Source organism: Mytilus galloprovincialis, chromosome 4 (assembly GCF_965363235.1).
Source record: "Mytilus galloprovincialis chromosome 4, xbMytGall1.hap1.1, whole genome shotgun sequence".
NCBI classification, from domain to species: domain Eukaryota; kingdom Metazoa; phylum Mollusca; class Bivalvia; order Mytilida; family Mytilidae; genus Mytilus; species Mytilus galloprovincialis.
This window is the reverse complement of record NC_134841.1, coordinates 7614605-7627117: the sequence shown is the minus strand read 5'-3', so window position 1 is coordinate 7627117 and position 12513 is coordinate 7614605. Positions and strand designations below refer to the sequence as shown.

General features: G+C 31.8%; 1 protein-coding gene across 8 annotated transcripts in view; it reads right to left on the bottom strand.

The window, feature by feature from the left end:
• Window positions 1-5340: 5340 nt before the first annotated feature.
• LOC143071266 (FERM domain-containing protein 5-like) overlaps window positions 5341-12513 on the bottom strand; it is a 68115-nt gene continuing 60942 nt past the window's right edge. For all 8 annotated transcript variants that reach the window (XM_076245466.1, XM_076245468.1, XM_076245467.1 and 5 more), the window contains one exon: window positions 5341-11140. In XM_076245466.1, the coding sequence (XP_076101581.1) occupies window positions 10395-11140 (746 nt within the window). In that variant the 3' untranslated portion in view covers window positions 5341-10394. The remainder of the gene's footprint in view (window positions 11141-12513) is intronic.

Here is a 12513-nt window from a genome sequence, read left to right as displayed (position 1 = left end):
CAAGTGGTAATTTAACATCTTAGATTTCGGTCTGCTTAAAACATTTGAAGTGAAAAAACTTGAATGAGTTGCTTTATTATAATTAGTGACAATGCAGCATTGTAATTACTCGAGAAATGCTTTGATACTATATATGCCCTTGAATTTTTACTAGATAACATTTTTGTTCGCTTTGGGGATTCCGTATATCGTCAGATTATCAGAATTCCAATGGGGACTAACTGTGCACCACTTATTGCGGACCTGTTTTTGTATTGTTACGAGTTACAATTTATGACAAAAATAAGCAAAGACCCATCGAAACAACATCTGATAAACAAATTTAATAATACTTTTAGATATTTGGATGATATTTTGGCTCTCAATAATGACGACTTCAGTATGTATATTAATGAAATTTATCCTGTTGAACTTACTTTAAATAAAGCTAATACTAACAATGACCACTGCCCTTTTCTCGATCTTGATATCTATATCACTAATGGAAAGCTGAATACTAAAATTTATGATAAAAGGGATGATTTTTCATTTCCTATCGTTAATTATCCGTTTTTAGATGGTGACGTTCCCTTGTCACCATCTTACGGTGTTTATATATCTCAACTTGTACGATTCGCTTGTGTATGTAACAATGTTTTAGATTTTAACGAGAGAAATTTATGTATTACTGAAAAATTATTACACCAGGGTTTTCGATATCACAAACTAGTCAAAACATTTACTAAATTTTATCATCGGTATAAAGACATCATTCGTAAATATAGCTCAACATGCAGACTTCTAATACGTTCAGGTATTTCACATCCAATTTTTTATGGAAATATTCTTTATAAAGCACAAAGGTGTCAGTATTCACCTCAGAAACTTACAAAACCTTTGAATAGACTTATTAAGAAGGGATATAATTACGATACTGTTGTCAAGTCATTAAAGATTGCATATTTTGGTGTTAATATTGAGTCACTGATAAGGTCTTTGCATCGGAACTAAACACATTTATTCTAAAAACAGTTGTTGGCATGACACGGGTTATGTTCTTCTCATATATGTTATGATGGTATGATACTAAACCCCTAACGGGAAGGATTGTGCCTGATGTTCATATGATGAAATCATAATCTTTCAGTCAGTTTAATTGAAGTCTGGAGCTGGCATGTCAGTTAACTGCTAGTAGTCTGTTGTTATTTATGTATTATTGTCATTTGGTTTATTTTCTTTGGTTACATCTTCTGACATCAGACTCGGACTTCTCTTGAACTGAATTTTAATGTGCGTATTGTTATGTGTTTACTTTTCTACATTGGTTAGAGGTATAGGGGGAGGGTTGAGATCTCACAAACATGTTTAACCCCGCCGCATTTTTGCGCCTGTCCCAAGTCAGGAGCCTCTGGCCTTTGTTAGTCTTGTATTATTTTAATTTTAGTTTTTTGTGTACAATTTGGAAATTAGTATGGCGTTCATTATCACTGGACTAGTATATATTTGTTTAGGGGCCAGCTGAAGGATGCCTCCGGGTGCGGGAATTTCTCGCTACATTGAAGACCTGTTGGTGACCCTCTGCTGTTGTTTTTTTATTTGGTCGGGTTGTTGTCTCTTTGACACATTCCCCATTTCCATTCTCAATTTTATCTTGCACTAATGAACATTGATAAATATTTTGATCTTCAATTTTTGGCAGTAGTTGACAATTCTAATAGTATTCAGAAATGAAATGATCAAAAATGACTTAATTCATTCATAATAAAAGTTGTATTTATAATTGAGAACTTAAAAACATTACCTTATGCTACAAATGAACTCTTAAATTGTCTATTTGTAGTCTTCCTCCACTATATGATGATGCAAAAATTTAATATGGATTGCCACGTACTATTCTGAAATTGCCTGTCCTAAAGGGTTCTGTCACTTCTATTGGAACATGGTGATTATTTCCTTCATGTGGAGTTATGTTTTTAGAGTTTATGTAACAATTGCAAATGATTTTAAGGTTTGTTTTTTAAAAAACCACAGCAGCACAACCAGATATCAGACATTACGGGCATGACTCATTATGTCATAACCTGTACTATATCATCATGATAAACTAAACATATGGTCTAGATAGTGGTTGGGGGGTGCTTGTAAAACTGGTTTAACCTTCCACATCGTGAGCCATTACAAACTCAGACTTTCTGGACCATGTTTTGCTTTCTGCTTTATAATTGTGTGTCTATGATTAAACTTAGAGTAGGAGCTTAGTGTTTGATGTGGTCTGTTATACAATGTGGATGAGGTATGTTTGATGTGGTCTGTTATACAATGTGGATGAGGTATGTTTGATGTGGTCTGTTATACAATGTGGATGAGGTATGTTTGATGTGGTCTTTTATACAATGTGGATGAGGTATGTTTGGCATACAGTGTTATAACAATGAAAAGAAAGAGATCACCAACAAGTAAATGTAGTGTACTTGTATACAGAACTAAATAATTCACCTCAACCAATATTTAAGTCAGTTTTTCTCAAATTATTTTGCAGTTCAAAGCACCAGAAACTATTTTAGCAAGAGCACGGAACATACAATAGGTAGCAATTCCTTACAAGAAGCAATATTCCCAGATTATTTCATAAATGTCTATTGACTACTTAGATATTAAGTGATCACAGAGAGGAGATAAAAGAGTTGTGGATAAGGAATTTAGATATGGTGTCACTTGACACAGAGAGGAGATAAAAGAGTTGTGGATAAGGAATTTAGATATGGTGTCACTTGACACAGAGAGGAGATAAAAGAGTTGTGGATAAGGAATTCAGGTATGGTGTCACTTGACACAGAGAGGAGATAAAAGAGTTGTGGATAAGGAATTCAGGTATGGTGTCACTTGACACAGAGAGGAGATAAGAGTTGTGGATAAGGAATTCAGATATGGTGTCACTTGACACAGAGAGGAGATAAAAGAGTTGTGGATAAGGAATTCAGATATGGTGTCACTTGACACAGAGAGGAGATAAAAGAGTTGTGGATAAGGAATTCAGATATGGTGTCACTTGACACAGAGAGGAGATAAAAGAGTTGTGGATAAGGAATTCAGGTATGGTGTCACTTGACACAGACAGGAGATAAAAGAGTTGTGGATAAGGAATTCAGATATGGTGTCACTTGACACAGAGAGGAGATAAAAGAGTTGTGGATAAGGAATTCAGGTATGGTGTCACTTGACACAGACAGGAGATAAAAGAGTTGTGGATAAGGAATTTAGATATGGTGTCACTTGACACAGAGAGGAGATAAAAGAGTTGTGGATAAGGAATTCAGATATGGTGTCACTTGACACAGAGAGGAGATAAGAGTTGTGGATAAGGAATTCAGATATGGTGTCACTTGACACAGAGAGGAGATAAAAGAGTTGTGGATAAGGAATTCAGATATGGTGTCACTTGACACAGAGAGGAGATAAAAGAGTTGTGGATAAGGAATTCAGATATGGTGTCACTTGACACAGAGAGGAGATAAAAGAGTTGTGGATAAGGAATTCAGGTATGGTGTCACTTGACACAGAGAGGAGATAAAAGAGTTGTGGATAAGGAATTCAGATATGGTGTCACTTGACACAGAGAGTAGATAAAAGAGTTGTGGATAAGGAATTCAGATATGGTGTCACTTGACACAGAGAGGAGATAAGAGTTGTGGATAAGGAATTCAGATATGGTGTCACTTGACACAGACAGGAGATAAAAGAGTTGTGGATAAGGAATTCAGATATGGTGTCACTTGACACAGAGAAGATAAAAGAGTTGTGGATAAGGAATTCAGATATGGTGTCACTTGACACAGAGGAGATAAAAGAGTTGTGGATAAGGAATTCAGATATGGTGTCACTTGACACAGAGGAGATAAAAGAGTTGTGGATAAGGAATTCAGATATGGTGTCACTTGACACAGACAGGAGATAAAAGAGTTGTGGATAAGGAATTCAGATATGGTGTCACTTGACACAGAGGAGATAAAAGAGTTGTGGATAAGGAATTCAGATATGGTGTCACTTGACACAGAGGAGATAAAAGAGTTGTGGATAAGGAATTCAGATATGGTGTCACTTGACACAGAGGAGATAAAAGAGTTGTGGATAAGGAATTCAGATATGGTGTCACTTGACACAGACAGGAGATAAAAGAGTTGTGGATAAGGAATTCAGATATGGTGTCACTTGACACAGAGGAGATAAAAGAGTTGTGGATAAGGAATTCAGATATGGTGTCACTTGACACAGAGAGGAGATAAAAGAGTTGTGGATAAGGAATTCAGATATGATTTATTGATTGATTGTTGGGGTATACACCACTTTCAGCACAAGTGGCGATAATGTGTCATCCATTTTAGATTTGTTGAGGAAGCCACAGTGACAATAAAAAACCAAGGACTATCAGCAGGAAAACTGTCAGTACTAGTCAATTAAGATTAGAGTCGAACACACCTGCCATGTGCAGGGTTTTGAGCTCACAACCTCAGTGTTGACAGGATAGATACCAAAAAAAGATATTCTAAGACAACTTGACACTCTGTGGTATCAAGAAATAAATGTTTTAATGATTGATTTGATAACTTGAAAGTAAGAAAGATGAACTTTCAAATGGAGTAAGACTTTGCAAGAAAGCAGGAACGGTGATGTTGACCAAATCTGTATATGTTTTTTTCTTCTTATTGAAATCATTTTGATGTAAAACATTTTAGATATATAGCCTATTAATGCTGAACAAGTTTGTTGCTTTTTATGTAATATATGTCTATGTAGTGCAGTGTCTTATTTTGTCTACTAAGAACTTGTTTTCCCTTTTTTTAATTTATGTTACATGTTGAGCTGTATATCTTTAAATCAATTTACAATTTCAATTTTTTATGTCTTGATTGTTTTGTAGTTGTTTTGTTTTCTGTTATTTAATTTTATAGAGAAGCCTATTTTGTGTACTCTTTTTTTTCTCAATTTTCACTGAAAATTAGTATACCTAAAGGATACTTGATTGTTTTATGTCCTGATAGCAAGTGTTTGTTTTTTTAGAAGAAGAGTTTTGTTTCACTGTATATTTCTGATGTTCATTACTTTTGATGATTGCTAAAAACCAGAATGGCACAGGTTTTATGTTCCTAATTAACAATGCAAAATCTTCAGCTCAATGTTTGCACAACAACATTATTCAAATTTGCATTACTGACATAGTAAGTAACTTATCACAATGTGTAGACTATTGAAAATATTTCCCTTACTGTTCTGCATTTGGATATCATCAAATCAGTGTACAAACTGATTGGTCAATGGTTTCCCCATTTACACAGTCTTCCATTTTAAGCATGTCAACACAAATATGAATTCTGATTTTATTAAATAAACCAGACCATTATGTATACACATACAAGTAATAGGTTCTCATGAAGTTACAAATATTGCAAATAATTCAATGTATATACAACCTTGTTTTGTAAATTAAATATAAAATGTCTGTAAAATTTTGTCCCAGTGTCATGTTATCACTTTCAAGAATCTAAGGTTATTCTTTTTCTATACTATCTTTAAAAATATTTACACAGTAAAAATGTATCTAGATTTGAACAATCCGAAATATTCTAAATTGAAATCCTGATCAATTCTTATATAATTTTTCTCCAGTACATAAATTCTATTTGTTATATAAGTTCTAAATACAAAGTACTGATATTATGAATAAATTAACAGACATTTTCTTCAAGTAATCAGAAAAACAAAATATCTGATAAACAACCATATAATTGTAATGCAGAAAAATTGAATTTTAAATTTTTCAACACAAAACAATAATAAAATAAGCACTTCTGATACTTTTATGGTAAAATATTAACAAAGCCGTTATCTATCACATAACATTTAATATTTCAGTTTTATACAGAAATGTTGCATAACAAATTAAATGATACCGATAAGCTAAGCTCATTCTCCAAAAAGCTTTGTTCAACTACAAGAAATAATGCCCTACATTTGTGTCATCATATTTTCAGTGACCTAATTTGTTACAGTTAACTAACACATTTCTGATAAACTACCCTGACTAGACCAGATAATGAAATGTAGGTTCTTAATTATAGCAGCAAATCTAATTTAATCTCATGTTTAACGAAAATAAATATGTCTTGAATCCATAGAAATGAAAAATTAGGAAAAGTATTATTCAAATATGAGTTCGAAATGTTAAATAAGTCTGTGTGTTTTATCATTGCCAAAAACTTGGAGGATTATATTTTCTGAACTTTTTGTTCTTTATTTAATTACAAAAAAATTAGTATTGTGTACAGATAAATATTTCACAAAAGCAAGTTTATGGACAATTTTTTTGCTGGTAAAAAAATGTTGTCAGTTTTAGCAGCCCTATATTAAGGCATCAACAAATACAAATTAAACAAAGCAGCTGCTATAGTTTCATCAATTGTTACCTCACAAAAACCTACAATATTCACTTCTGAAGTGATTTGTCAAAATATAAATTACAATAAGAGAAAAGAAAGTAAAGACAGACAAATTACATTTATAACATACATGTATCTTAATTCTCACTTCAGTATTTTCAAAATTAATTAAGAAATTTAATATCCATTGTCCTAAATTATGTTGTGCAGTTTCAGTGCTCTTCTTCATTAGGACATTTATTAAACAATGTCCAACACAAAGAGGTTCCCATAATGCAATACCATTTCAGAATGATGCCATTTATAATATACCTGGGTTGTAGCAGATTAGTAGACTATAAATAAAATATGTCTTAAAAAAATATTCATAGAAAAATACTCTCCTAGTTTAACCAAATTGTGTTTAAAAATAAAACTTCCATAACAGCAGTAAACTATGGCAATATTTGTAATGATATACGAAACATGTAGAATGATTTGGTGATTTATTGTATTGAAATTAGACGGCTCTTGTTTAAATAAATCACATTTACTGATCAACAGCAAAATTGTTAAACAGATATAAAAGTTGAAGTACAATGTGGTGAATGTACATGGTTTTAGTCACGGTGCTGATTTAATGAAATTAATAATCATTTTAAATCAAAATTTTACAGTTGTGTAAGTGCACATGTGAAAATAATAGCTAAAAACTAAAAACTGACCAGGTCAGGAAGCAGGCAAGGTTGTGCAAAGGACTAAAAGATATTTAAATGTTAAAATCTATAAAGATTCTTCACTAAGCAGCAATTTGTAAAGTTTATCTTCACACCCAAAAGCAGGTATATAACCACGAAAATTTAACATTCCTTTGCAAAGCTTTCTCACATGTTAATGAGTGAATAAAATCCATCATTTTTTTTTCATAATTATTTTTTTAAATGTTTTTGGGTTTTTTTCCACACAGGAACATTTTTCTTTCAGAGGGCATTTTAAATAACATTTTTAACAATTTCATATAAAACTATAGCTTCCATTTCAAATTTTTTCTGACAAAATGTTCTGCAAAACAGGTCCATCAAGGTATTTTGGTAAAATGCCTGCCAAAGTGAGATCTACTGATATATTGAATATTGACATTCTACTATTATAGTGTTTACATTTTATCCTCATTTCTACTTTCTGTTTATTCAGATCCTTTTGTTAGAAGCTATTTTTGGAATCAAACAAATGGAATTGTGGAAATTTTTATTCCTCATTGTAAATCTCAAAATCAAAAACTGGTAATGAACTCAATGTATAAGAAAATGAGTAGCAATAAGGAAAATTTAAAACAGTTGAAGCAGGATAGATCCACACTGCAACAAAATGAAGATAAAATATATTGTACGAAAATAATATTCAAATTTTCTACCGCAAATCATCCCTGTTTTTTTTTTCAAGTGAAACAATGATGACTTGTTACAGAAACAGTAGACCTATCACACAAGGTGCTCAGAAAATGTAAGTTATCTATATAATGTACAGGCAGAAAGAAATACATAACTGTGTAAACAAATGTCTTCTGTCAAGAATAATCTTTTGTCGTGAATAATGCTACTCCAATTAGGGCTTTCCCTATTTTTGTTGTTGACAAATAGTAAGCAACTCGAGTCAGACATTTCTTTTATAAAAAAAGTTATGCAACACTTGGAGATATTTACTTTAAACAAAAGACCAAGTAATAATTTCACTTACATGTAAAGACGTAAATGAATTCCACAAATCCTTAACTCCATCAAAGCCAACAACTCCGTAAAATCCTCAACTCTATCACAACTGACAACTCATCAAGTAGACACCAACTGACTTAGGCCAACTGACCACAACCAATCACATTATAGGTTACTAGGATGTACATATAAAAGCTGACTGAGGTAAACTTCTATCTGACAACCTAAAGATAACGTACCCAATATATAAATTGCAGTACATGTATAATGCCAACATCTGATCAATATTGTGTAGATACCCAATGTAAAGGACTCTGTCAAAGTCTTAGTAAAGACTGACTTCAGATCCAAATTGTAGCGGTATCCAATATTAAAGTCTTGAGCTAAGCAAAATCTTTCCTATGACTGCCAACTGCTTCATCCTTTCATCACCTCTCAATGTATTATATAGACTACATGTGGGGCCCAGTAGGGGAAACTTATCTTTCAGGTACATGTGATGTACATATCAAAATTTAAATTATTCGGGGAGTTCCAATCTCATTACTATCAGATCTCCAACCTTCTAGATTTGAATAAATCATCCATAATGTAAAAAAACATATGCCAGCTTTAATCACGAAGACATTAATTTTCTTTAATCAATACCAATCCAACATCTAAATTCCAAACCTAAGTTACAAGTTTTCTGCCTCATACTTTATATAGATAAGTTATTAAACTAAAAGTTTTCTGCATATGACAAATTCTAACTTAAAATATAAATAGGCATGCATGCAACTAAATAAAAGAAAAAAACATTCTGCATTTTATATTAATTTTAAAGGCATCTAATGCATATATTTTCTTGGAATAACATCATCTTTTCATTATCCGCAAAAGCATAAATGATAAATTTGAATTTAACAAAAATAACTCACTTTATAATGAAATGCAATAAAGCATACAAGTCAACAATGTAAAATAAAACAAATTGACCATGTTGTCTCCCCTAACCATTTTAAGCATAAATATTGGTTGTTTACTTATCACCATGAAATATTTTGTTAATTTTACCCTTAGCCTATCTCTCTTATTTGAAGTATTGATGTTTGAGGAAGTATCCAAACACGGAAGGTCGAAAGAAAATATAAAAGATTAGTCAAAAGATAACAACATATAGAATATAAAATTAAATGAACAATTTTATCATTTCTCCTGGTACAAATATTTGGCCTCAGTAAAGAAGATATATATGTATACATAGGATAACAACTCTATAGACATGATTCTATAAATACATTATTGCAATCATAACAAAAGTAAAGCAACAACAAATATAAAATAATTAAAAATACACTATTTCATATAAAAAAAATACCAAGCTCATTAGATGTACAGCAAGTAAAGGTTTATACTATAAAATGATATGTATATTCACATTGCACATGGTTAACAACTATTTCATAGATCTGTGCTTTCAACATTTTTGTTCATAGAATTTTTTTTGTAAATTTAATTTGAGACATTTTTCTGGATCTAATTATCTAAACCTTTGATTCCCAAGAGACATAAAAATCCAAAGATTAAATATATTATGAATCTGTAGACAAAGCGTCAAGGTGCAATATCTCAATTCCCACTAATTAGTGGTTTAATAGACAAATAGTTACCATTTAAAATGCCATTAGTATGGTTTTGGTTGATACGGTAATGTCATATGATTTGAAAGCCTACCTTGCCATTTGTTTGAGGTAATCAATGGTTAAATTTCTCTCCAAAACTAGCCATGCAAATGCATTTAGTACAGTTATACAACAATAAATGCCTTTATTTCCTTTAGATACTAAAATCTCAGAAAAATACAACCCTTTTTTAGTACAAACAAAAGCTTTGCTTCTTTTGTGTTTGTTTTGTATATAGGTTAAAATTACCTACAATATTCAAGTTGAAGCGTTTTAGAATAAAATCATCAAGCCATTTAAATTAGCATAGTACTCTAATAATATTTTAATTTTTTTGTTTAATACACATATAATCTATAGTAACCTTCTAAAACATATGAATAAAGCAATATCAATTTTTTTAACATGAAAATGTTTGAGTACATATTTATGCGTGTAACAAAATGCTTAAAAATATACAGATCTTTTCTCCTATTTTCTTCAATGAAGCAAAATGACAATATTTGTTCTTGCATGTTTACACATTTGTATAAAAAATCTTAAGCAATGATGTTTAGGCACCTTCTTCCTGGACAAATTAATGTATAAAAATCTCCCGCAACCATCATATGTGAGGTCTGGATCATTTAGGACTTTTTTAAAATGGCATGAACTTTGTGAGTGATATAGTCCCTTACAGGATCAATAAATTTAAATTGTTTACGAAGTTCACTCACCATTGGGTGTTTTATGTTCGAGTTCAAGATAACAATTAAAGTAACTGCCAGTGTCACTAAAATAAAGAATAATGTGAAAAATAAGATTTTACAACAACCAACGCCTCCGTTTTTCGGCTTTTCTTCTACAACCTGATTGGCTGGTTGAGCTGTGACAGGTGAGACGTCATTTTCTTTCTGTGCAGGCGGTGCTGACTGGTTACGGTTGGACTCAACTGGTGCTACTGTTTCCTCTATGACTGGTTCCTGCTTGGTGACATGGTTAGACTGTTGGGGCTCGCTATCTTTCTTAATGATGTAATCCTCTAGATCCTTGATCTGGTCTTCTAAACTAGACTTCGTCACATCTTCTTCAGTATCATAGGACTCGTCATATCCTGCCAAATTATTAATAGAATCTTCTAGAATTGTTTGTTCAGGTTCATAATTAGGCATTGAATCAAATGTTGTTTCTAGTACATGAGTTGGAACAGACCCATTCATTTTCTTAGGGGGTTCAGATTCCACCTGAACAACTTTGTTGTGTTCAATGACTTCGTCCAACGAGCTATCTTCTGAGGCAGCCATGGGTGCAACAACAATAGGACTGGGAGCCAGGTTAGTGACAGGGCTACTCTTTTCCTTGGTTTCTTTGTGAGTTACATCTATTGGGGTTTCTGTAAAAGAGGATTAATATCTTAATAATAATCTGTACATTGTTTTTCTAATGCATGTCTATTTTTTATTAACTTACTTTTTATTTCCCAATTCTATTTGAAATTTGAATGACTAAATTCTTTCCTATGACTTTGTATCTTATATGCCATGAGTGAAACCCTATTTAAATCTTAGATAAACACCTTGAAAGGGAACTCTAAAGGACCCTTTAACATTTGGATATCACAATTTAAGATAATGGAACAGAACTGGCACCACTGGCATGTTGATAGCCACAATGTGTGTGGGGAAAAAACTGTACATGACACTGCTATTGGAGTTGTCAGTGTAAAAGTAAATCTATTTATCAGTAATATACAGAAAAAAGAAGAAAACAATATAAAATTTGTTCGTTACTGTCCAAGTTGCATAATGTTCCATAAAGGTTTTACAAAGTAATTGACATATTAATCCACAGACTTCATCTTAAGTAGGACCTCTATGTATTAGTGCCCAGACAATAGGTCACAGGCTCAACAAAAAGAATGAATCAAAATAATTTATGTGTTTACAACTTTTTCTTAAGCTTTCCAAACATTTTTGGTGCTACCTATTTTTGATATTTTAGTCACTATGTTTAGCTATACACAGCTATACCCTGTAAATCAACTAAATGCATTAGTAATAAGTACTCAGATGTTATGCTAGAGCTACCAACACAATGTGCAAATGGTATTAGTAGAACATAGGATACTATTAAGGAGAACCTTTTAACTATGAAATACAAATTAAAACATCAATATCTATTTTTTCTAATGTTTGCAATTTGAATATATGTATATTTGTTTAAAAAATATGCAACTTTAAAAATTTGAATCGACTTTTCAAAATTTTAGAAAATATCATTTACCCATGAAGTTCCTATGTACCAGGATATAATTATAATACTGTTATTTTCGTTGTAGTTTTGTGAAAGTAGCAAATACTGTCTTAAAAAGAGAACCTTAATTCATGCAAAATAAATCAACAGAAATGCATTCCAATAACACTGAAACAAGAGATATGTACACATTTAGCTAGGTCCTATTATTGCAATAGTGTAGAAAGAACGCCTACTATAATCAGACATAAACAAAAGGACATGTGAAGGAAACATCAAATGGATAGCAACCAAATAACACTAATAATCCTTTTTTATCTCTTAATAGATGATACAATAACTTGAACAATTGCCAGGCTTTTTTCAATCCAATTTAACATGAAAATCTTAGTGTCAGTCTGACTGAAACTACCACATCCTATCTATAAACTATAACCAAGGACAAGCAAATTTTATCACTTTCAAGATATGTACAAATTCTCCTTTTTGCCCATTCATAGAGCAAGATATATT